The following is a 23,444-nucleotide window of genomic DNA, read 5'->3' on the forward strand; positions in this document are numbered from 1 at the left end:
CTAAGCTGCTAACCAGAAAGGCATTTGCTGTTAAAGCAGGTTGGAAAATATATTTCATTTGCCACAAAACATTCTGAAGACAAACATTTTTCAACGAATTGTTCAGGTTTTCGTTAAAAAAGAAAACCCCCAAAACAAAAGTTATTTAGTTTATGACAACCAAAAATTAAAAAAATATATATAGTGGATTCCCATTTTTAGCTGACAAACAGAAAAAAAACCAATGTTGACAAAACTCCTGAAAAATATTGATAGAGAGGGACACATTCTTGTGCAAATTTCTGTTTGGTCAAAAGCCATGTTTCATCAAAATGTGAATGAAAACTTTTTTGACTAGCTCTGTTTGCTGCGGGGGTTTAGGCGGAACAGACTTGAACTCCTGGTTTCAGAAGCCCTAATACAAGTATTTAAAATCAATGTTTAGTTTTCTACCCCATCCATAGCAGTGCACGAAGGTACACTAGCTACCTATGCCTAGAGAAATAACTGCAAGCACAGCATCAGGCATTATCCCCACAATTTTTGTCACTTTTCGCCCCGTCAGGCGGTATTTTGCAGCTGTTGCCCTCAAAGCCGAGGAGGTACAGATAAGATATAGAACAGTGATTTTGTTCTGTACAGAGTCTACCGTAATGCATGAGGCTTCTGAGGAGCCAGACAGCAGCAACTGTATTTTCAAAATGCAGTGCCATCAAAATGCGCACCTGGGCAAACACACCAGAAATCACGGCCACGTGTTCAGATGGGCAAGTGCAAATCACCCACCTCCAAACTGTAAAGGGAGCTTACACAAGTCAAGTGACCATTTGCATGTGCAATCACCTGTTCTGCATATGCAAATATGCATCTGCTAAGGTCTTTATCTAGCTGCACCAGGTATATTTTGCGGGCAGAGCAGATGTTTGTATATGTGAAATTTGGTCTTAGGGAAACCAGTCTACTGTACAATTACATGGGACCTGACCCTGCGAGGAAGGTGGCATGGTCTGGTGGGTAGGGGACTGAACTTGGTATCATGAGAGCTTGGTTCTGTTCTTGGCTCTGTCACTGATCTATTGGGTGACCTAACGCCAGACACTTCCCCTCTCTGTGCCTCAGTTTCACTTTCGGTCTTTTGTCCCTCTTGTATGGATTGTAAGCTCTTTGGGGTAGGGGCTGTCTCTTACTGGTTTATACACAGCCTAGCACAATGAGACCCCAGACTCGGTTGGAGCCCATAGATGCTACTGTGATACAAATAATGAATAAAGCAAAGCGCTTAGCGCCCGCCAGCTCCACTGAGATGAATAGAAGTTGAGGGGGCCAGCATCAGGCCCAAGCCGTTTCAGAGCTCTACATCCCTTAATGCCCTCCTAGGCTCCAGGGTGCCCGCTTCTATCAGCGACTCTTTTATTACAACGTCTTGAGCAAAGAAATGTACCGTTCCAGCTTCCCAGCAATGCCATCAGGCTAATCTAAAGGCTGAGGCTTTGCAAGACATGTATTCTCTCTAAGATCAACCAGAACCAGCTGCAGCTGGCTTGATGAAGTGCCCTTGGCATATGAGCAGGGCACAGGACCAATGTACAAGGAGACCAGCCAGGGGACAGGAGTGACCAGCTAGGCTCCTTTCTCCAAAGAGTCCGGATTGCTTAGAGTCTCTTTCTAAGGCATCCCATCTGCCACCGCTTCCTGGGCTGAGAATGGACCTGCTGTGCCCTAGCAGTGATTCTGATTTAGTATTCCGGGAATGGGGGTATTTGGAGCAAGGAGGGCTGGCAAAGAGAGGAAACTGGGTTCCCAGGAACAGAGGAGAAAACAAAAAGCCAGTTGGGAGGGGATGATAAATACCAGTGCAGAGGGATTTAATTTCAGCAGATTTAGTCCACTGGCTGATGCCATGCAAGAATGAAGAAATATAATTACACAGGTACATTTTTATTAATATTGTTCTTGCATGGATCAGAAGACACGGAATAAAATAAAAAAAGGGAAATATCCCTTAAAATTTCTGATTTAAAATGAAGAATGGATGGATGGATACTGGTCCCTGTCTAGGGATCCTAGGAGCTATGGTAATACAAATAAAATTAATCATCATCATCATCATCAGATGGCTCAGGGGAATGGGCCTTTTATATTTGGTCATCAGTTCGATCTTGGCTCAGGTCATCCTGATTGCAAATTGTACAGCAGCCAGGACTGAACGATCATGCGGAGAGGGACCCTGTAGAAGTCCTCGAAGCACTTCAGTTCAGGGCTCAGGTGCATCAGTGGCGTGAATGTGGCTAGGCAGAGGATTGATCTCCAAGGCACTTCCTGCCAGCAAACTCAATTTGTGACAAGAATCAGTCTTTGCTCTTACCCAAGAAGGTGATGTTGAATCCCTCATAGGACATGGAGAAGTCCGAGACGAAGCGGATCTGAGCGGAGAAGTTCCCAAAGAGCCCGGCGCTGATGGGGGGAGGCAGGCGGGACCCGGTAAGCTGTTTCAGCGGCTGGGTGAAGCTGCCATTTTCGGTGATGAGCAGGTAGTCATGGCCACTCTCCAGATGAAAGGTGTGAAAGGTGAAGAACACACCTGCGGGGAAGAGAAGGGAGGAGCCCAGTTCAACAGGCGTTTCTACAGTGCCCAAATGCCCAGTGCAGCCTGTTAACCTTCCTGCTCCTCAAAATAGCAGTTCAACACCCGCCTCCCCAAAAAAAGAAAAAGGAGACTGAAAAGATTGGGAGCATTTACTTTAGAGAGGAGAGAAACAGGCGAAGAACAGGAGAGACTCAGGTGCCACCAATGCCTAAGGCTCCTGCAACTGCAGTGAACTGATGCGGTGAGATATACCGAGATGATCACAGCAGGTGATCCCATGCCCCATGCTGCAGAGCAAGACGGAAAAACTAATGGGGGTCAGGAAGATGCTTTCCCTGGAGGCAGGTTATGCCAAATCTGCAGGGTTTCCTGCACCTTCCTCTGAAGTAGCTGGTATTAGTGCCTGTGAGTGAAAGGATACTGAATTAGATAGACCCTGGCCTTATCTGGTATGGCAAGTCCTATGAGCAAGAAAGATTCTGCACTCTCCTCCTGACAGCGTACGGCCAAAAGAGAAATTAAAATTGAATCAACAACAACGACTAAAGCCAGCTGAAGAAAGAAAAGCTCTCCCCTCCTCCCCCCCCAAACCTAGGTTTCCATAGTTTGAACAATGAAGCTGGAAGGCTTTGACCTGGCCACATTTGTTAAGTATTTAGAGGCAGCAATGGATTTTTTAACATCTCCCTCACACCTACACACTCGCAAAACCAGCTACTATTTCTAATTTCCACAGAGGCCTCCAGCTGGGTGATTTCCACGCTGGAAATCAAATACAATTAGAAACCCTTCGTTTACGGAAAAAACCCTGCTGCAAAAATGGCGGCAGCAGCAGCTTTTGTGGAGACAGGAAAGGCGGGCTCCTACCTCCCATGTCACATAAACCGTCCAATGAAGTTAACATGCTAAAGCAGGGGTTGGCGACCTTTCAGAAGTGGTGTGCCGAGTCTTCATTTATTTATTTTATAAATTTAAGGTTCCGCGGGCCAGTCATACATTTTAACGTTTTTAGAAGGTCTCTTTCTATAAGCCTATAATACATAACTAAACTATTGTTGTATGTAAAGTAAATAAGGTTTTAAAAAAGTTTAAGAAGCTTCATTTAAAATTAAATTAAAATGCAGAGTTCCCCAGACCGGTGGCCAGGACTCGGGCAGTGTGAGTTCCACTGAAAATCAGCTCCCGTACTGCCTTTGACATGGGTGCCATAGGTTGCCTACCCCAGGGCTGAAGAAACATCAAGCAACAAATAAACCCCTTTTGCGCTGATACAGCTTCTTTCGTCCAAAGACCTCAATGCACTTTCCAAACATTAAGGACCAGACTGATATCCAATCTCATGTTGACTTTTACTTTACACGACGCATACACTGAAATCAGTGGGGCTCCCGGTGGATTAAATCACTACTCAGAACAAGAGTATCCCAACCTGGATTCTAATCAGTTACAGTTGAACTGTAATCCCCTTTAGTGACACAAGTAGCGCCATGTGGCACAACAAAGGTATTTCATTAAAAAACCCTAATTGACAATGGATGAATTGTCAGACTGGATCACATCTGATGTCCATGTAGTTCTGTCTCTGACAGTGGCCAGCACCAGATGTGTCAAAGGAAGGTGCAAGAACTCCACACAGTACAGGGCCGGCTCTACTGTTTTTGCCGCCCCAAGCAGCGCGCCGAATTGCCGCGCGTTTCCACAGCAGCGGCAATTCGGCGGCAGCTTCTGTCTTCAGCCGGAAGACAGAAGCCACCGAATTGCCACCGCGGGCAGCTGAACATAGAAGCTGCCGCTGAATTGCCACCGCCACGGAAACACGCGTGCCGCCCTAACGGCACACAGACTGCCCCCGCCGTCCACGGCGGCAATTCGGCGCGCTACTCGGGGCGGCAAAAACACACGGAGTGCCGCCCCTTGCAGACTGCCGCCCCGAGCCCCTGCTTGGAATGCTGGTGCCTGGAGCCGGCCCTGACACAGTAGCAGATGCAGGATAATCTGGTTCCCGCGTGAAGTCTCGTCGGAATTTCTAACAATTCAAGATTGGGTAAAGTCCTAAAGCGTGAGATTTAACATCCCTTCCAAATTTTCTGTTGGCATTCAGTACTATTGCTCTGGATACTAAGAACATAAGAGCAGCCACACTGGGTCAGACCCAAGGTCCATCTAGAGCACACGAGGGGAGTAGCTCCCAGCGCTGGTGCACTGTAAACTCTGCCATTTTACAGCGTTGCAACTTGCAGTGCTCAGGGGGGTGTTTTTTCACACCCCCGAGCGAGAAAAGTTGCAGCGCTGTAACGTGCCAGTGTAGACAAGGCCATAGCCTCGAATAGTGGAGCCTGTTAACAGCTCTATAACTAAAGCCATAGGGCTGACTACAGACTCATTTAAAAGAAATTTGCAATTCTGACGACACCTTTGCTCTGGTCTGAAATTGACTGCAGCACAAAATGTGTCAGCCTGAAAGCAAATTTCTTTTTACCAAATCAGGGGGAAAAGAAATCATTTTGGTCACTCAGAAGTTATCAGATTAAAAACAAAAAAAATCTTTTTTCAGACTTAAGTATCTTAAAAATTAAACTCTTTTTAAACTGAAATTTTACAGCCCATTAGGCCGTAATGTAAATTAGTGCCTTTGGGCATGTAAAAAAAGCCATTACAACAACACAGCTGCTTCCTTTAGAAAACGAGTGTATTGCTCACATGCAATAAGCAGAGCAAAAATTCAGAAAGATCTGGGAGCAGATGACTCATGAAATTGGTATTTGTGCTGCAGAGTATTTCACTGCTAGTTTAGTGGTCTAGCTGACTGGGAATCTGAAGATTTCAGTTCCCTTTCTAGCTCTGTCACTGAGTTGCAATACCCTCCACTGCTCTGTGACTCGGTTTTCCCTTCTGTAAAATGGGGATAATGATCCTGCACTCCTTTGTAAAGTGCTTGGGATCCACAGATGAAAAGGCACTTTATGAGAGCTAAGGTGTTATTTTCAACCCAGAACACGGCAGGAAGAAGGACCAAAAGTTACCACACAACAGCTTCTGTGGCCTATCAGAAGAATTGGTGTTCCTCAGGCCAGCTCCACCAGGAAATCATTAAGGCAGTTGGCCTCAACTGGCATAACGTTTGGCAGTCTCAACACAGCAGCTCAGAAATAAATAAATGGGCATCAGGGTCAGACTAGGAAGGAGGGAAGGAGGGGCGGGGCTCTTCCAGACTCCACCCACAAAATGAGCCCTGCCCTCGCGTCAGAGTTACCAAATGAGACAGTACATTGTGAAGATGTTTAGAATATGATCGTGTTTGCTGTGCCTGGCACTGCTGAGGTCCCTGGGTGTATATGTGTGTGTGTGTGTGTGTGTGTGTGTGGGCATCTGAGTTAACTCCTCCCTGAGGTGTATGGGGCAGCTCACTCTTCTCTGAGCTATTCTTCCAGTCTCTTTGAAGACTCATCTGCCTCAGTCACACTCGAGTCACGTTTTAAAAGTTTTCTTTGCAACCATCACAGCTAGAGACCAACTTTTTTTTTTTTAAAGTTGCAAACTGAGATTCTGGAGAATAAGGCTGCATCTTCAGGGAAGGGCTGGTATGGCATAAGGGTGCGTTCCTGCTGGTTTTAAGCCCTGATGGACTTAGGAAGTCAACCTGCCCTCGTATAGAGACTTTCCCTCCCAATCTTGGACAGCCTTGGCTTTCAGAAATCAGGGCAGCATGTTGAATGTCCTTGGAGAAGCAAGGGCGAGCCTTTTAGAAGGAAGAATAACGATGAAGACAATAAAAACAACGAGGAGTCCTTGTGGCACCTTAGAGACTAACAAATTTATTTGGGCATAAGCTTTCGTGGGCTAGAACCCACTTCATCCAATGCATGAAGTGAAAAATACAGGAGCAGGTATAAATACATGAAAGGATGGGGGTTGCCTTACCAAGTGGGAGGTCAGTCTAACGAAATAAATCAATTAACAGCAGGATACCAAAGGAGGAAAAATAACTTTTGAAGTGGTAAGAGAGTGGCCCATTACAGACAGTTGACAATGGGAATTGTGCCTGTTTGACGCTAAGACTCGGTTACTTTTCACTGATGCTCACACGTATGGTTGGTGAAACAGAGCAAAAAAGACGCTCCACGTGGCCCAGGTTATAGTTTAAATTAATGAAAGGGGAGGGTGAGGGACCAATCAGCTCTCTTCCTCCCCCAGCTGACCAATGAGTGGCTACAGCTGCTGGAGGGAGCGGCACCACGCCTGCATGCATGCAAGTGCTCTCCTTCCCAATTCACCTGGGGCCATCGCCAATCTCCGCTGGCCCCACCAAGCCCCACCCCCCACGGAGGTGGAGGGTGGCATTAGCGCCAATGTAAAATAACGGTATGACCTGGATTATGAAAGAGGCTCTGATAGGGCAATTTGTTTGACGATGCATTATAAAACAAGGGTTATAGAATTCCATGGCACGACAGAAGGGCTGAGTTTGGACTTAGCCTGAGGCGAGGGACAGTGTTTCATTTCAAAGGGGATGTAGTGTGTGGGAGGAAATCAGTGATCAGAGATGGTGAGATCCTTGATGTTCAGACTAGAAAGTGTCACCCCTATGAGAGATCAGCAGATCAAGGCTAGGGCAGCAGATGTGAGCAGGAAGACGGAGCATCTAGGTAAGCCCCAGGCAATGCCTGAGTGAAAGTGAGCCCGCCCCACAGGAGAGGAGGTGGGATTAATAGGTCACTGAAAAATCATCCATATTAAATATTTCACTGGGGTCAGTGCGAAGCAAAGAGCCAGTCTCAGGGAATGCAGAGGGAGAAAGGAAAGGGTTGTGCCCTCGGGGGCACCGTGCAGAGTGGAGAGCTGAGAGGGGAACAGGCAAATGTGCTCGCAAAGCAGGAGAGAGGCCAGAGCCACTACTCTGGCAATGAAATGAAGAGTTTATTGCTGGTGAGAGGCCAGACTGACAGGTCCTGAAGAGGACACTTGTGGGAGTTTGGCACAAACCAGGGCAAGGCAAACTGCCTTGGTGCTGTGCCGCTGCCCTGAGCTAGGAGTGGCAGGTAAGAGGAAGTAGATGGCAGTTCTGTCTCTCTGGACCATGAAATCCTTTTCTCTCCACTGAGACAGCCCACGCGGAGGCTCAGCTGGCCAGTTGCAATAAGAGCTGGGGAGATGCCCCACAAAAAAGCATGGGACTTTTGCTATTGACTTCCACGGGAGCAGGAGCTGGCTTGAGATTTTTACAACAGATCTCAACAACCCCTTCCGCATCCCAGAACAAGGGATTTCGCCTTAAAAAGGAGGAAAGAGAGAGAATGAAAAAGAAAAAAAAAAGAAACGAAAGAGGAATAAAAGCAGGAGAGAACAAAAGACAAAAAGCAAGTGAGCGAGAGAGAAAAGCGAGAATGAGCTCTCCGGGTCAGCTCTTAAGGAAGGAGACCGAAAGCAAGTCAATAACCTTGCTAGAATCTTGAGATGAAAGATCTGCCCCTGCAAATGGTAAGTCAGCAGGAAGAGGTGTGGGAAAGAAGACCTCATGAATGAAAGGGTGGAAGGTGGTTAAGGAATCAACCCATCAGCCAAACAAGGAGTCCTGAAGACAATAAAGAAAGGAGTAGTAAATGTCTAAAGCAGTGGTTTTCAACCTCTGCTCTGCAGACCCCTGGTAGTCCGCAGACTACGTCTAAGATTTCCAAAGGGGGTCCCATCTCCATTTGAAAATGTTTAGGGGTCCGCATGTGAAAAAAAGGTTGAAAACCAGTGATCTAAAGGATGGGGCTTAGCAGGGAGGGTGCATTTAGGAACATTCAGAATAATATGTAGACCGGGGCACATTTTATAATCTCGGGGTGCTGTGAGAATGGCGGGACAAATTCTTCTCGCACTGTTAGAAATGGCAAGTTGTGCTAGAGGATCTGTCACTGGAAAAGTCACTTTCCACGGAGTTGCTATACAGTCTCAGTTTTGACTTGTGACCTGTGGGGATCAGGCTGATCTCATGGATAAGACCTGGCCATTCTGTAGCTATCAGTGCACACGGCCTTAAACTCCTCCTAGCCTACATCAGAATTCAGAAAACGTCTCTCCCACTCAAGCTGCTTTTTGAAAGACAACATGGAAATAACAACAAAATGTCAGTCACGCATTAGGAAGCCCAATTGCAAAGAGATGGCAAACGCTATGGAACCCAGGAAAAGATCCCTCACTTCAGCATCTCATCAGAAGCTGAAGCACCCCCTGAAGGACCCAGCAAATATCCAAGCAGAAGCCACTGCAAAGCTCCAGCAAGTACAGTCTGTTGTGTCGCCAATGTGAGCAATCCCCATGCAAAATGGCACAACAATCTCCAACAGATTCAGAACCCGGCAGCTGGAAACTCCATCTGTTCCCAGGCACGAGTGCTGCCAGTCCAACAATGGGACAATGAAAGCTGTGTCAGGTCCCCAATATTGGTACAGAAGATGCTGCTGGACTGAAATGCCCTGGCAGAGCTGAGTATGAGGGGGGTCAAAGCCTGGAACAGCAAGACAATACTGCAGGTCTGGGCCGGGTTGCATTGGCAGAGCTGCGAGGAAGCTCAGTACTGGAGTGAGGTATGGACTGAGATATGCTTTAAGAGCCGTGTGTGTAGGCCCAGGACTGGAGCAGTAAGGCGCGGTGCAATTCTGAATGGAGGTGCTTCAGTGGAGCTCAGTGTGAGTGGCTCGAATCTGGAAGAGCATGGGGTGCTGCAAGTCCAAATTGAGCTGGCATTGGTCAAGAAGTGAGTGTTGCAAAGAGGAACTCATCCCATGCCTGTGGTCAATGCTGCTCACACCAGAGCGGTTAATGTTCTGACTTTAATGAGCACCAAATTCAACTGCAATGTTAGAGAACAGAGAATTCAGAGATGAGGATGCAACAATAGACAACATTCTGCAATAAGGGGGTGGTGGTACTGAAGTCAGTGAGGCTACATGGGAATAACTAGGAGCAGAATTTGCCCCCATTTCTGCAAGCCTCTTCACTTCCCACCAACCCAAATTCATCCCATCTCAATCTGACCCCAGATGAAAGTAACAATCAGCTCCATTTACTCTTACTGTAGGTAGGAGAGAGGCTGCTGAACGGGGCTGGGAGATCTCCGTGTAACGCATTATTCTGCAATTTAATGCAGTAAAGCCTAGCAAAAACAGATCATTAAGAAATCGTGCACAGCTTCAATGGAAACAGAATGTATATACAGCACATCATAGTCCGGCCTCTGGCTACATTCTGTCGCCTTTCACAAAATCATTAGATAAAAGGAAAACTTCAGGCGCGCTCCCCTTTTCTTGTGCCGGTAAATAAACGCGACTTGTCTGAACTCCAGGAGCAATGAGGGAGTGGACTGTCTGACATAAAAGGCGGCTTGGTGCCAACTTCCTATAATTGGGTTATGTCCTCTGTTGTATCTTCTCCTTTCTCACCCAACTCTAATTCGGTTCCATGTTCTCCTGATTTCCCCCACTAACACGGCAGCATGGCCCCTGCATGCCTAACCCAGGCTGCAGCAGAAATATAGGAAAGGTGACTCAGCGAGGCACAGGGGCAGAGTCCCAAACTGCTGAGTCATAGCCCTGACCAGCCAAGTGCCTTTGAATGCAGACAGTGGGCTGGGGCAAGGAGAGAGATTCCACCACTCTCTGGTATTTATTTCCAGCAGGCTGCTGGTAATTAGCATTGGTGGAAGGATCCTAGCAAGGGAAAAAGGGGAACAAAAAAAACCCAACACATCCATAGTAACACAGAGTCTCTCTTCCCTCGGGCCAAAGGCCGTTTTTACACTTTATATTTTCCCATCAGTGCTCGTATACTATTGTGGACACAGTGCGGGGGATGGGGGTGGGGGAGGGACGCGAATTTTAACTGTGAGACAGATTTTCCAAAGAGCTCAGGCTCCCGCGTGCATTGCTGGACACTTTAGGAGAATTAAAAAAAGAAAGATTAGTACAGACACAGTGCCACTGTTTGAAAATGCAGCTTGTCTTGGGCAAGAGATATTCTTTTGTTCGGGGTTGGGGAGCACATCCACCGTCTGCATTACCTCTTACGAGAGGGTGTCAGGTCTCTGTATTGTGCATTAGCTTAGCAACAGGATAATGCAATGTCTCTCCTCAGAAGAGCTGATTCCAGGGCAGAGTGGATTAATGAAGAGTGGATTGGCACTGCTCAACAGGATACTTTTCACAGCACGTGAAGGCTCCCATCATGCCCTGTGCTTTTCACTGACACGTTTATATGCTTTAAGAAAAATGGGTCTTGCAAAATTGGCTGATCCTAGCTCTCATGTGCCGCTACCTGGTATAAACAGAGCGACATGGTTATATAAGGGATATAACTCCCCCCACACAGCCTTAATCCAGGTTGTTTTAGGAACAGCGGCGGCTCCAGGCACCAGTGCAGCAAGCGCGTGCCTGGGGCGGCAAACTGCGGGGGGCGCCCTGCCAGTCCCTGCGAGGGCGGCAGGCAGGCTGCCTTCGGTGGCGTGCCTGCGGGAGGTCCACCGGTCCCGCGGATTTGGCGGCAATTCGGCGGCGGGTACGCCGAAGCCGCGGGACCGGGGACCTCCCGCAGGCACGCCGCCGAAGGCAGCCTGCCTGCCGTGCTTGGGGCGGCAAAAAAGCTAGAGCCGCCCCTGTTTAGGAAGAAACTTCCCCGTGAGCCAGAACAGCATGGGTATCAAATCTAACCTCATTTCCCGTAAGATGCTGTCACAAAGTCAACCTAAGCTTGGAGGTAGCTCCTTGCACACTGGAGCCAGGCACCTGCGGGGGGTGGGGGTGGGGGGGCTAACTCCTGGCCTCCATGTCAATAAGAGGCAGAAGAGTGAACATACATGATGGAATAACCAAGTATTAAGCAGTCAGACCACGATAATACTTTGTCTGCATGCAGTGGTTTTCATCCAAGGATCCCAACATGCTTTCAAAAGGTGACTTTGGTTTTTTGCTCTAGAGTGACGGGTTGGGAAGCAGAAGCATTGGACTAATTTGCCCAAGGTCATGCAATGATTCAGTGGCAGAGCTAGCAGCAGAACCCAGGAGTCCTGACTACCAGTCCCTTTTTGTAACCACCAGACGCCATTGCTGTCTCTTCTGTAATAGCGACATCACTTCTGAGCAGACATGGGTCTGCTAGGATGTGCTGCAAGATTTCACTTCCTTACACAGCTGGACCTGAGCAGTACAGCTCAGCAAAAAGGAGCGGGACTCAGGCCCCTCTATAAGGAGGATCTGTTCAGATATGGCATTCTGCTTCAGGCCATATGGAAGACCAGTGCCAGAGTAAGGTTTAGTTATGGACTGGGACTTCACCAAAGCTTGCAGAGATTGGATGTGAGGGTTTGGGTCCATCTACCTATGTTATTATGCCACCTCTCCCCATTCTGGAGGAAAGACAAGGTGCTTCTGAGAAAGCCTTGGTTGCATTACCCAACCCTCAGTGTCATTCCCATATCACTTTTGCGAGGACTGATGGGAAACAAAAGAGAGAGATTCCAACACACCCTGGCTATTTTTGGGTTGCCCTTGTCTCTTCTGCAAGCCAACCATCATGTTTACATGGGACGCTGTGTCCCCCACCCCCGACCCCCACACACACACACTATTCCGCAGCACGGCCTCTTTTCAAAACCACCCTAATCTAAAGGTGTCTCACCTTTGCCGTGAGAAGTTTCTATCACCCAGGTGCAGTTCAAGTTATTGGGGTAGAAATCAGGAAAGCCTGGGGATAAGACGGTGCCACTGGAGCCGCGGATGTAACCTCCACAAAGAGCTGCAAAAATCAAACGTGCTAAAATCAGACAAGCCAACGGAGTGACTATGAAAAAGGAGACGAGCTAGAGAGAACTGGGCAGGGATATTTAGGACAGAAAAGGCTCTTCTTCCCTTCCCCTTGGGGACAATGTGATGAAATCCACACTAAGTACATTTAGAACGTACAAAGGAAATACTTTGCTATGTGGCATGCCGCAGTCAGCCTATGGCACCCACTGAAGAAGGGGACCCATGCTGGCTACAGTGAATGACTAATTTTATGATCAGTGATACTACCCATGGTTACAGCTAATCAAAACTCTTGCATCAGGGCATACACTTGATTATTGCACAAGTCAGGGAAAATAACCCTTCCCCTTCCCTATGTATAGCTTTGCACTGTGGCCAATTGCATTTTACATGCCTTCATTTTCTTGCCTCACCTGCACTCTGGGCATTGCCAGAGAGAGAATGCCAGAGGCAATGGACCAATGGCCAGGGATTGAATGGGCCACGGAGATTAAACTACCTGTTTGCTCGCCAAGAAACTGGCCCAGATCAGAACGGGTGCACACTCAGGGGGCAGTATGGGGGAAAAGCGGTCTGCTGTTGTAATTTTTCTGTGTATCAACAGAGACTTTTGTTGTCCAGATCTGTAAATTGGGCCCCTCTAATGCAAACTAAATTCACCATCAGCCCCTCCAATAAACCACAGACATTCAGAAGGATAGTTATTCTTGGTGAACACCAACATGCCTCCCTCCCAGGGGAAACACTGCTTGTGAAATCACAAATAAGATTCACAGAGTAGGTGCTGTTAGAAATTCAACAATCCCTGCCTCGGGCCCCTCCAGTAAAGTGGTAGCTACAGTGAAAACTGGAGAGACCACAGCATCACGATCATTGCCCTGGATACCCGAGGTACTGTAGTATTCCAGTCACTGCAGAATTTTAATGGTACTGATTGTACATAAAGACCAGCTTCACATGTGAATCACATGGCTGAAACACATCAGCCCTACACAGGTTGCTGAGAATTCACCACTCTTGGGTTCCCCTCCTCCAGATGTTCTTTTCCAAAACCCTTACCCTCACAGCTGGGCAGAGGCCTGCTCCACTGGAAGTTGGGCTCACACTCAAGGGCCTCTCCGTCGCTCAGGGTGTAGCCCGAATCACAGCTGAACGTCACTAGAGCTCCCACGTAGAAATCGTTCCCATGGCGCTGTCCATTTACGGGGATCCCGGGGTCCAAACAATGATCTGACTGGAGCTTCACAGCTGCAGCAAAGAAACCATCAGAGATTTAACGGGAGCAACTAGATCCCTCTGCATCCCCTAACCGGAAGGTGGCTGCGTGGGGAGGAGGAATTTTATCATGAACTTTTAAATCATTCTTGTGCTATCTGAGAAACATGCACAAGACCTGGGCTGGCCCCAGTTCTGCTCCCCAGACCTGGATCATCCCTGGGCTGTGCAGCACTCAGACAGCATGGTGTTCACTGCCTGGAATGGGTAGGTTTGGTGTCCCTCAGCTGTTCAGGAGTGGCAGTGAAAGCGTGAAGCGGGATACCCAGGAGTGGTGGGGAACAGAGCTATCTCCACCAGAGTTCTGACAGTGAGCGCAGCAGGGCTGAAGATTGCCCTTGAACATCCCATGGCAACGACTGGTGCTGCACCTAGCGGAGGGGCTTCAGCTGCATCCCTCTCAGTTTAAACAGGAAGCAGCAGGTGGCTGGGTTTCTCTCTTCAGGTCCTTGGACTATGGATTTTGCTCCCACTTTGAAAGACAGAGCCTAGAGTCCTTACTCTTCTAGGCATGCAGCGAAGCTCCTCAACTGAGCAAAGGGCGGGGGTGGGGGAGAAAGAGGCTTTGTTGAAGGAGATAATGGTTGACAAGTGTTGTCATTATCAACATCATTGTGGGGTGATTATTCTGGACCATATGGTCGCAGATGAATAGCAAACGTATTCCTTGCTTTTGTTGAGTTCGTTCGTAGTTTGTTGCTGGATATAATTTATGTGAGACGTATTTATTTATCTATGCAAACACCCACATATTTTATATCTATGTATATAGACAGATAGACAGACTGATAGACAGACACACAAACACCATACAGCATAGCACTTAGAGCAACTGACAGGTGTTTTTTGGAGAGAGAAAACAAGAAAAAAAAGACTGCCGCTGAAGTCAACAGAAGACGCATGATTTGCGCAGACAGTATCGGAGAACACAGCTTGCCCAAAAACATGTGTTTCACTCAATCAGTGCACACCCAGATGCCACTGCAATGGGCACGTTAATCAATGCAGGTAATGATAACCACCGAATAATAATCGCAATGCTTAACAAACACAAGTTCCTCTCTCTAGCCAAGCACCCTCCTCTGACTCCCATAAAATCACTCGAACGTCTGCCAGGATTGCGCTGTAATGGGTCATTGACAAGCTGGGATCCTCACAGGCTGTTCCTCTGAGGTGCCACTGATTAGTCTCAAGGTGAGGGGATAACACAGAAAGAGGAAGTCGAATCTGCTTCCTTACCAAAAAAAAAAAAAATCTATTCTGAAGATGTTTCAAGTTGTTGCACATAACATAAAATAAATAGCAATAAAGATAATCATAATGAGAGGCTGTTATCAGATTGCAATAGCTTGAGGTCCTCAAAACACTTAAGAGTAACAGCGCTAACTGCATAGCAGAATGGAGAAGTAGCTCCAATGGGCCTTTGATTGAGTCCTTTTGTGCTGCTGGGTACTACACTTACTCTCATATCGGATCTGAAAGCCGATGTCGGAGTGGCTTTTGTCGGTAGAGAAGAGGAGGTAGAGGTAGTTGCTGGTGCTAATGAGGAACTGGGGCACTTGAGTTCCATCGTAGACCCCTATCAGTGGGGAGGAATAGGACCTGCCGTCTCGCACTTCCAGGGTGTCATAATTCACCTCGGTCTTAAACCTGCCAGGGACATAAAGAAATTGGCATTTTCCATGTTATAATTCTGGAAAGACTAATAACAGAGAGGCAACATGGTCCAGTGCACAGGAGACTGGACTAAGAGTCCTCAGCTCAATTCATGGTTCTACCGCTGGCCTGCTGCGCGACCTTGAGCAAGAATTGGGTTTGTTTAGTTTGGAAAAGAGAAGACTGAGAGGGGACATGATAGCAGTTTTCAGGTATCTAAAAGGGTGTCATAAGGAGGAGGGAGAAAACTTGTTCACCTTAGCCTCTAAGGATAGAACAAAAAGCAATGGGTTTAAACTGCAGCAAGGGAGGGTTAGGTTGGACATTAGGAAAAAGTTTCTAACTGTCAGGGTGGTTAAACACTGGAATAAATTGCCTAGGGAGGTTGTGAAATCTCCATCTCTGGAGATATTTAAGAGTAGGTTAGATAAATGTCTATCAGGGATGGTTTAGACAGTATTTGGTCCTGCCATGAGGGCAGGGGACTGGACTCGAAGACCTCTCCAGGTCCCTTCCAGTCCTAGAATCTATGAATCATTTCCTTGCTCACCTTTGGTCTGTCTTGTCTATTTACAAGCTAAGGCCCTGATTTTTAAAGGTATTTAGGCAATTAGGCACTTCACATCCATTAAAGGCAGTGAGTTTTAGGCCCCTAGATACATTTGAAAATTCCATTAGGCCTTTAAAAATCTGGCCCTACGCTTGTTGTGGCAGGAGCTTCTATTACTATATGTACGTGCACTTTGCTGTGTTGATTAAAAGAGATGGTGTGGCCCAGTGGACTGAGCATTGTACTGGGATTCAGGAGAAATGGCTCATTTCTTGAGTCTACCACAGAGCCATTGTGTCATTTGGGTCGAATCAGTTCTTTCTTGTCTCTCTCTGTGCCTTTCTTTCCTCTCCCATCTTTTCTCTGTCTTGTGTATTTGGCTGTAAGCTCTTTGGGCCAAGGAGTGACTCCTGCTAGGTGTATATGCAGTTCACAGCCCAATAGGGCTTCTAAGTGCTACTGTAACATAAATAATAATCATAATATACAGACGCATGATTATCAGAATGACTGTGAGAAGCAGCAGCCACTATAAGTATCAATTCTATAATCCCAGACACAGATGCTCTCAATGGGCCCCAGTAAATTCCCCCACTGAGCAACATTCCTGTTTGGGGTCAACTGGAATTGTGGATGGTCAGCCTCTCTGAAATTAGCGACCTCTTTGGAAGATTTAGCCCTAAAATAAGGGCCGTGATTTAAATCCGTTGTGTGTGAATTTCTCCACACAGTCCTACGTCAGGGGAGAGACAGGTAATTCATATGCCAGATTCATCCACGATGTATGTGGAGTTGCACCAAACATCTCGTTTTTGGAATACAGAAAAAAAAGTTATGAAAACGTTTCCACAGTTTTTCAAACAGTTCTCTGTAATACACAAGGAAAAAGGAATTTGTTGCCCCATTTCTGAAGCAAAGTCACATCCAGAATGTAATGTATTTTAAAATGTTTATCCCACTTATTTCTCTGGCCCTCATTAACACAATGCGCAAGTACCTCACAAAATGTATTTATTCCTGCAACACCCCAGGAGGTTTTACAGAGAGAAAATTGAGATACAAAAGTGACTTGCCTTAAAAGTCATTGTGCTGGAGCACAGAATTGATTCTGGATCCTCCCAAGTCCCAAGCAACTGTCCTACCCACTGCACCATGCTTCCTCTCAGAAGTGTGAAAGTTAGAAACAGCTCAACATGTTCTTAGCTCTGGCTCAAAATGTAGATTAGTTCTTATTTTAGCCATCCGAGCCAGTTGGCTGACACATCCTCAATGCTGTCTAGATTTTAGCAAATGGTGGTCAGAGTGCAGAACTGGGAAACAGGAGCCTGATGGTTCATATCTGACTGTGGCCCTGAATCCATTTGCAGCCCTATGACCTCTCGGCATCAGTGCCCCTATTTGCAAAATGGAGGTAAGAATACTTATTTACCCAGCTGGTAGGGCTGTGGTGAGGATTAGTTCATAGACAGAAAGGAGAGCTGATTGAAAAAAGGGGAAATATTTCCTTTAAAAAAAAAAAAAAAAACTTTTCTGATTTATTCATTTATTTCAATTTCAAAATTTCAAATTTTTAAAGGAAGGTCGGGGGGGGGGGGGAAGAGAGATTAACCAACTGTGGAGTTGGTTGAATGATGGGGAACATATCACACAAAAACTCTGGATTGTTATGCAAATTTTTTAACAAAAAACTCATAAGTGCTACTTTTTAGTGCTGGACATAAGGCTTGATGAAGGACCTGTCTGAAGTCAGTGGGAATCTTTCCATTGACTTCAGTGAGCACAGGGTCAGACACACATGCAGTATTGGTTAATAGAAGCCATGCTATTCTTTATCCTCAGTGACCACCTGTCAAATGTAATTTTGATGGGATATCCCGGCTGAGCCTCTATCACCCACACACAGTTCAGGGAGTCCTTGTAGAAGGCAGGCCAGCCCGGGGACAGGATCATTCCACTCGGAGAAGTCAGATGGCCACCGCACGGAGCTGGGGAAAGAGGACACAGGAATCAGGCGAAAGGTTTAATTAGCCGAGTTTACTCCCTCGAGTCCCCTGCAGACAGTAAGTATGCTGATGTAGGATATATCAGTTCCTAGACTGGTAGGGTCAATAATATATGTTCACAGTGAAGTTAGATCTCATGAAAGTGGACAGTCTGGGAGGCTGAAATCTACTTATACAAGATTCCCCATGATACTCCCCAACTTACAGGCCTCAAACCTGCCCTGCAGGCATGAGGACAGCTTGGTCTTCACGGCCCAGTTGGGACTTCACCTCTCTCTGTTGAGACAGCCATCAAAGCCTTCAGTCAGTTCCAGCTCTGGCAGCGGCTTTACGAAATGGGCACCAGGGCTGAGACCCAACAAACTCACTTCCCACAGGTCAACAAACAGTTACCAGGCGGTAATGACTCTCAGACACTAAGGGCCAGAGTTACAAAGGTGTTTAGGCACCTACAGATGCAGATTGGGGCCCAGCGGGAATTTAAGAAGTGACTATTTGTGTTAGGTGCCGAATTCCCATTGGCTTTCAACGAACGTTAGCTGCCTAACTTGCTCACATGCTTTAGTAAACCCCACTAGGCATCTACCTGCCTTTGCAAGTCTGACCCCAAGGGCCTGAGCCATTGATTTGACAGGGCATGGGATCAGCCCTTCCCACGCTGGGTCCTAATTAGTGATCCAAAAGCAAAAATCCATTTCTCAAACACATGAACTTTCCAGTGTCTCCCAAACCTCCCACCTGCTGTCTACCTTGTTGGTTTTGTGGGAGAAGATGGTCTTTTTTCAGATATGGACTTCTTGTCTAGACGTTTTCCAGACACCAAACAGTATTTCATAGAGACAAAGTAGGTGAGGTGACATCTTTTATTGGACTAACTTCCGTTGGTGACAGAGACAAGCTGTTCTACACTTTTACACATACCCTTTTTCTTTTTTAAGAACTAATTAGAATTTGCATTTAATTGAGCACATACTGGAGGGCAAGTCAAAGGCAAGCCAAGAGATCACGCACAGAGAAGTACAAGTTAATAGAGCTGGGTTATCACAGATAAAAGTCGATAAAAATATAATTTTATTTATATATTTCCCATCCCCCGACCAGCTAGAGACGTGTGCAGTTAAACACTCAGGCTCACAAAGGGAACTGAAGTACTGAGCCAGCCCCACAAATATTTCATTTGCCAATTCCCTGCAAAAATCAAATAAAAACAAACCAAAAAAAGCAGTCTCTACTGAATTACAATCATTCTGGACAGCAAGTACCCTCTTCTCCCTTTAATGGAAAAGACAAAGCATCCTCCATGCTATTTGCAGACTGGCATTAAAACACGGATGGCCAATTACTGAAATTATTTCTCAATACTTCAGCACATCTGTAATTCAAACGCTTGCAAATATCACTTCCTGGCATCTCTTCTCCGAGTACAGAGAGGGAAAGAGGCCTTTTAATTTCTAACAAGCACTTTTCATTTCATTTCTGTTTTCCACACTGGAAACTTTAAAGCACCAGGAGCTGCTTTGAAATCCAAATCAGAACCTTTAATTAAGTGAGTGAGTGAGTGTGAGTGTGTGTGTGTGTGTGTCTGTCTGTCGTCATAGACATATTGGCATGGAGATGTAACTGCAAAACATCTAATTCCAGAGTTCATTATAGGGGGCCTGATGCAGTCATTGATATACTGAAGATTCACAGACAGGTCTGAATTTCTATAGCAAGAAATTCATTGTTCATTTCACTGCAAAGGCCTATTGCTTCTTCTATTATTTGAAGAATACATAAGATTTTTGGTCTCAAAAATCAGGAGGGGAAAAAAAAGAAATGAAATGGAATGCATTTCAACACTTTCCTTTTTCTTTTCTTTACATCTCACCATGAGACTTGTGGTAAAGAATTTTATTTTTGTTATTAGCAAATCAAAGCTTTTTGTGTTTGTTTGTATGTGTGTGAGTGTGTGAAGAAAAACACCTGTTGTAGACAGATCTGAACTAACGAAAAAATCCCATAATTTATTTGAAAAAAAAAGTCACAGAATTAATCACTCAGTGATTATTTGGTTTGTTTAAGTTTCTAAGGAAACTATACGGTGCAGACAAGAGTCCAATGGTACATAAATCACATGTGGAGCTGGGGATTAGAACCCTGGTCTTTCCGCTCGAAATAACACAAGCTTCTATGTGTGAGAGAACAGAAATCTCCTTTAGGGTCCAGTGCTGCAAAGAATTATGCATACATTTTGCTTTATCCATGGTGTGGTGCCCTTTGATGTCATTGGGGCTCTTCATAGTGTGCAAGGCACGTAAGGAAGCTTTGTAGGATTGGGGCATCAGTGGGAAGTAGTAATACCTTCCTTCTCTCTAGGCTGCGGCCACTAGCGGGAGATTTCTCTCTCTAACACTAACACCCCCACACAATTAAATTATCTATTTAGGGTTTGATCTTGCAACTTGCTAAGCCCTTTGGCCCTGACCTAGCAAAGCATATCATCTTAAGCACATGAGCAGCGCATGTTCTTCAATGAGACTATCCACGTGCTTAAAGTTAAGCACATGCTTTGTTGGATCAGGGCCAGAGTCAAGTCCTCATGTATTTAATCTCCTATCCAAAACAGATTCTAAATCATCGTTGGAGTTGGGATTGGGGTTGGGGAGGGAGGGAAAACAGCGATTTACCTTCACATCTCAGCACCGCATTGTTCCAAACCACATTGCCTTCCTTCAAGATGCAGGTGATGGTCTCCGACCCGTGGGTTCTTATGAAGCCCTCATCACAGAGGAAGGATACGGAGCTGCCGAGCTGGAGGCTGTCGCCGAACCGCTTCCCGTTGACGGGCACCCCAGGGTCTGGGCATTCATTGTGCCTGAACGCTGCAGGGGGGGGTGACAAGAGGGCGGTGAGTCAGCCGCCTCCCCACCCAACCTCTTGCCATTGGGTAAACAACCAGGTCTGACCCAAATCCAGGATCTTCACTTCCACAGAGCTGCCTGGGGCATGATCCTGCACCACGGAAGGCAACATTGACTTCAATGGGAGCTGGCTCAAGAAGAGACAGAACAGCGCAGGAGGTCAGGTGCTAGCCTAGCATTTAGGAGACCTGAATTCAAGTCCCTGCTCTGCCACAGAACTCCCCTGTAACCTTGGGTAAGTCACTTAGCTTCTCTGTGCTGCTTCAGTTCTCCATCCGTACAACGGCATTAATAGCACTGCCCCACCTCACAAAGATGTTGTGAGGATAGTTATGGTAAAGATAACGAAGCACTCAGATGCTATGGTTATGGGGCCCTCTAAGCACCATGGATGGATAGATCAGGTCCCTCAAGTGTAGGTGAAGGGTAGAGCTGGTTAAAAAACAGCATAAGCTTATGCAAAACTCTCCCCCTGCCCCCCCCCGGGACATTTTTGGTCAAAATTCAAAACAAATTTCAAGCAGCCCTAGTGGAAACAATAATACCACCCAACTTTTACATCACACTTCTCGACTATAGATCTCAAAGTGCTTTACAAAGGAGGTCAGTACCATTATCCCCATTTTACAGATGGGGAAACTGAGGCACCAGGAAGGGATTTGGCTTGCCCAAGGTCACCCAGCAGGTCAGTGGCAGAGCCAGGAACATGGACAGGGTCTCCTGAGTCCCAGTCCAGTGCTCCCACCTTATCCTCCCCTTGCTGTGGTCTCTGGCTGGCCCTCCCATAGGAAACACCACTGTTTAGCTCCTCGAGCTAAGTAAATCATACAAACACAGTAAGTCTATTAATCAGATTGAAAGCTCTAGAGACTGGAATTTTCAAAGTAGCCAAGCGAGTTAGGAACCCAACTGCCAGTGAATGTTCATGGGATTTGAGCACCCTACTCCCATGGGCTCTAGGAAATCCCAGTCTAAATTTTTTTGTCCATATGACAGGTACAGGCTGAGCAGTGGCATTGCAAGCTTCCCCACCAACGTGTCTCAGCCTTGGCATTTAGGGTGAGGGTGTCCAGTTGTCTTGTCCTTTTGGGTTCCCAGGCTCTGCGTCCGGGAATGCCAATGGTGCCAGGTAGGGCCAGCTGCTCTGGTGGGTCTCTGAGGTGGAGACTGAGGGCTAGTCTACACTAGAAAGTTAAGTCAACCCAGCTGCATCGCTTAAGGGGTCTGAAAAATTCACACCCCTCAGAGACGTCGTTAAGCTGACCTAAGCCCCAGTGTAGACAGCGCAAGGTCAACAGAAGAACCCTGTCTGTCACTGCAGTAAATGGCTACACTACGGTGTTACAGAGGCACAGCAGCAGTGCTACAGCTGTAGGGTTTGTAATGTACACCTAGCCTCCGACTGCAAATTCGTTCCACATAAGCAATGAACAGCTATCAGACAGCAATGACTTGTGCTCTTCTGTAACCTGTACTGCATTCAAACCAGTTAACTAGCGGCTAACTCTGCCCCACTGCCACTCCCCTGAGCCATCCATTGTCTCCATACGCACCCAGTTTTCATGACTCCAGCATCACCAACACTAACGGTATTTTTCACTTTATAACAACAGGCAGAACTAAGGGTGGCTTTATGGATGAGGCTCTGTTCTGGGACTTCAGGGATTGAAATCCTGGTCTCGCTGAATCTGAATGACCTTGGGCTACTAACTTGATCTCTCCTTGCCTCGGTTCCTCACCTACAAAGCAGGGATGATAATTTCTCGCCCTCGCAGTGGTGCTGTTAGGACAAAACCATTGACGTTTGTGAGGTGCTGAGATAATACAGGGATGGGAACCCTGGAAACACCTGCAATAATATTCTTTACAATTCTTCACTTTTGAAACTGCACAAAAACATTGCTTGAGAGAATTTCCCTGAAGCTCCGGAAATGCTACACAACAAACAGCCAAGAAGGGGCATGTGTGCACAGAGGGGCAATAAACTGACAGAATATGAAAGGTTTGAGGACCTGAGGCTAACATGAAGAGCACTTTAACCATGGTCTGCCATGAAATATCTGACCTCAGTCATTACTGCTATTATAAAACAAAGGAAACAAAGTAATTACCTTTTTATGTATTGCAAAATTGAAAGTGGAGTTGCATGTACCCATAGATACAGGGTAGTTGTCAGCACTGGCCTTTACCAGCAGTTAAAAACCAAGGCCATCAATCAGAAAGCCAGAATTTGGTCTCAACGTTTCCTTAAGTTGATAATTATGTGTACCATACCTGAACAAAGTTTGTGATGTTCTTCTGGGGTTAGCACCGTATGAAAGGCGGCAGTACCCAGATCAATTGCACACCTATGCTCTTACAAGTGTAATGACTGAGACGAGTTCTGGACTATGTCTGGAGCAGTCTTATCGGCACAGCACTACTACAATCTGTGAAGACCACTTTCAGTTAAGAAAGCGGGAACATTTAGGTTGAATATCACAGTCTCCATTTCCTTGTGCTCCCCGACTGTCTATTGTATGCATCTGTTGTCCCTTATCTTATCCTTAGGTTGTAAGCTCTTTGGAATGGGGACTAGCTGTTTGTTACATGTTTATACAGTGCCTATCACAATAGGGGTGCTGGTTCATGACTGGTGCGCTTAGGTGCTAATGGAACATAAATAACAAGGACACCCTTGCTAACAGTTTCAGAGTGGTAGCCGTG

At 46.5% G+C, this 23,444-nt stretch overlaps 1 protein-coding gene across 1 annotated transcript in view; it reads right to left on the reverse strand.

Moving 5' to 3' along the window:
* CSMD2 (CUB and Sushi multiple domains 2) overlaps positions 1–23,444 on the reverse strand; it is a 579,057-nt gene that overhangs the window by 193,346 nt on the left and 362,267 nt on the right. Inside the window, exons 15-20 of the mRNA XM_054012126.1 lie at positions 20,505–20,699; positions 17,679–17,817; positions 15,089–15,276; positions 13,411–13,599; positions 12,224–12,340; positions 2,345–2,560 (exon numbers count right to left, since the gene is read on the reverse strand). Of these exons, the coding sequence (XP_053868101.1) occupies positions 2,345–2,560; positions 12,224–12,340; positions 13,411–13,599; positions 15,089–15,276; positions 17,679–17,817; positions 20,505–20,699 (1,044 nt within the window). The remainder of the gene's footprint in view (positions 1–2,344; positions 2,561–12,223; positions 12,341–13,410; positions 13,600–15,088; positions 15,277–17,678; positions 17,818–20,504; positions 20,700–23,444) is intronic.

Source organism: Malaclemys terrapin, chromosome 22 (genome assembly GCF_027887155.1).
Source record: "Malaclemys terrapin pileata isolate rMalTer1 chromosome 22, rMalTer1.hap1, whole genome shotgun sequence".
NCBI lineage: Eukaryota > Metazoa > Chordata > Testudines > Emydidae > Malaclemys > Malaclemys terrapin.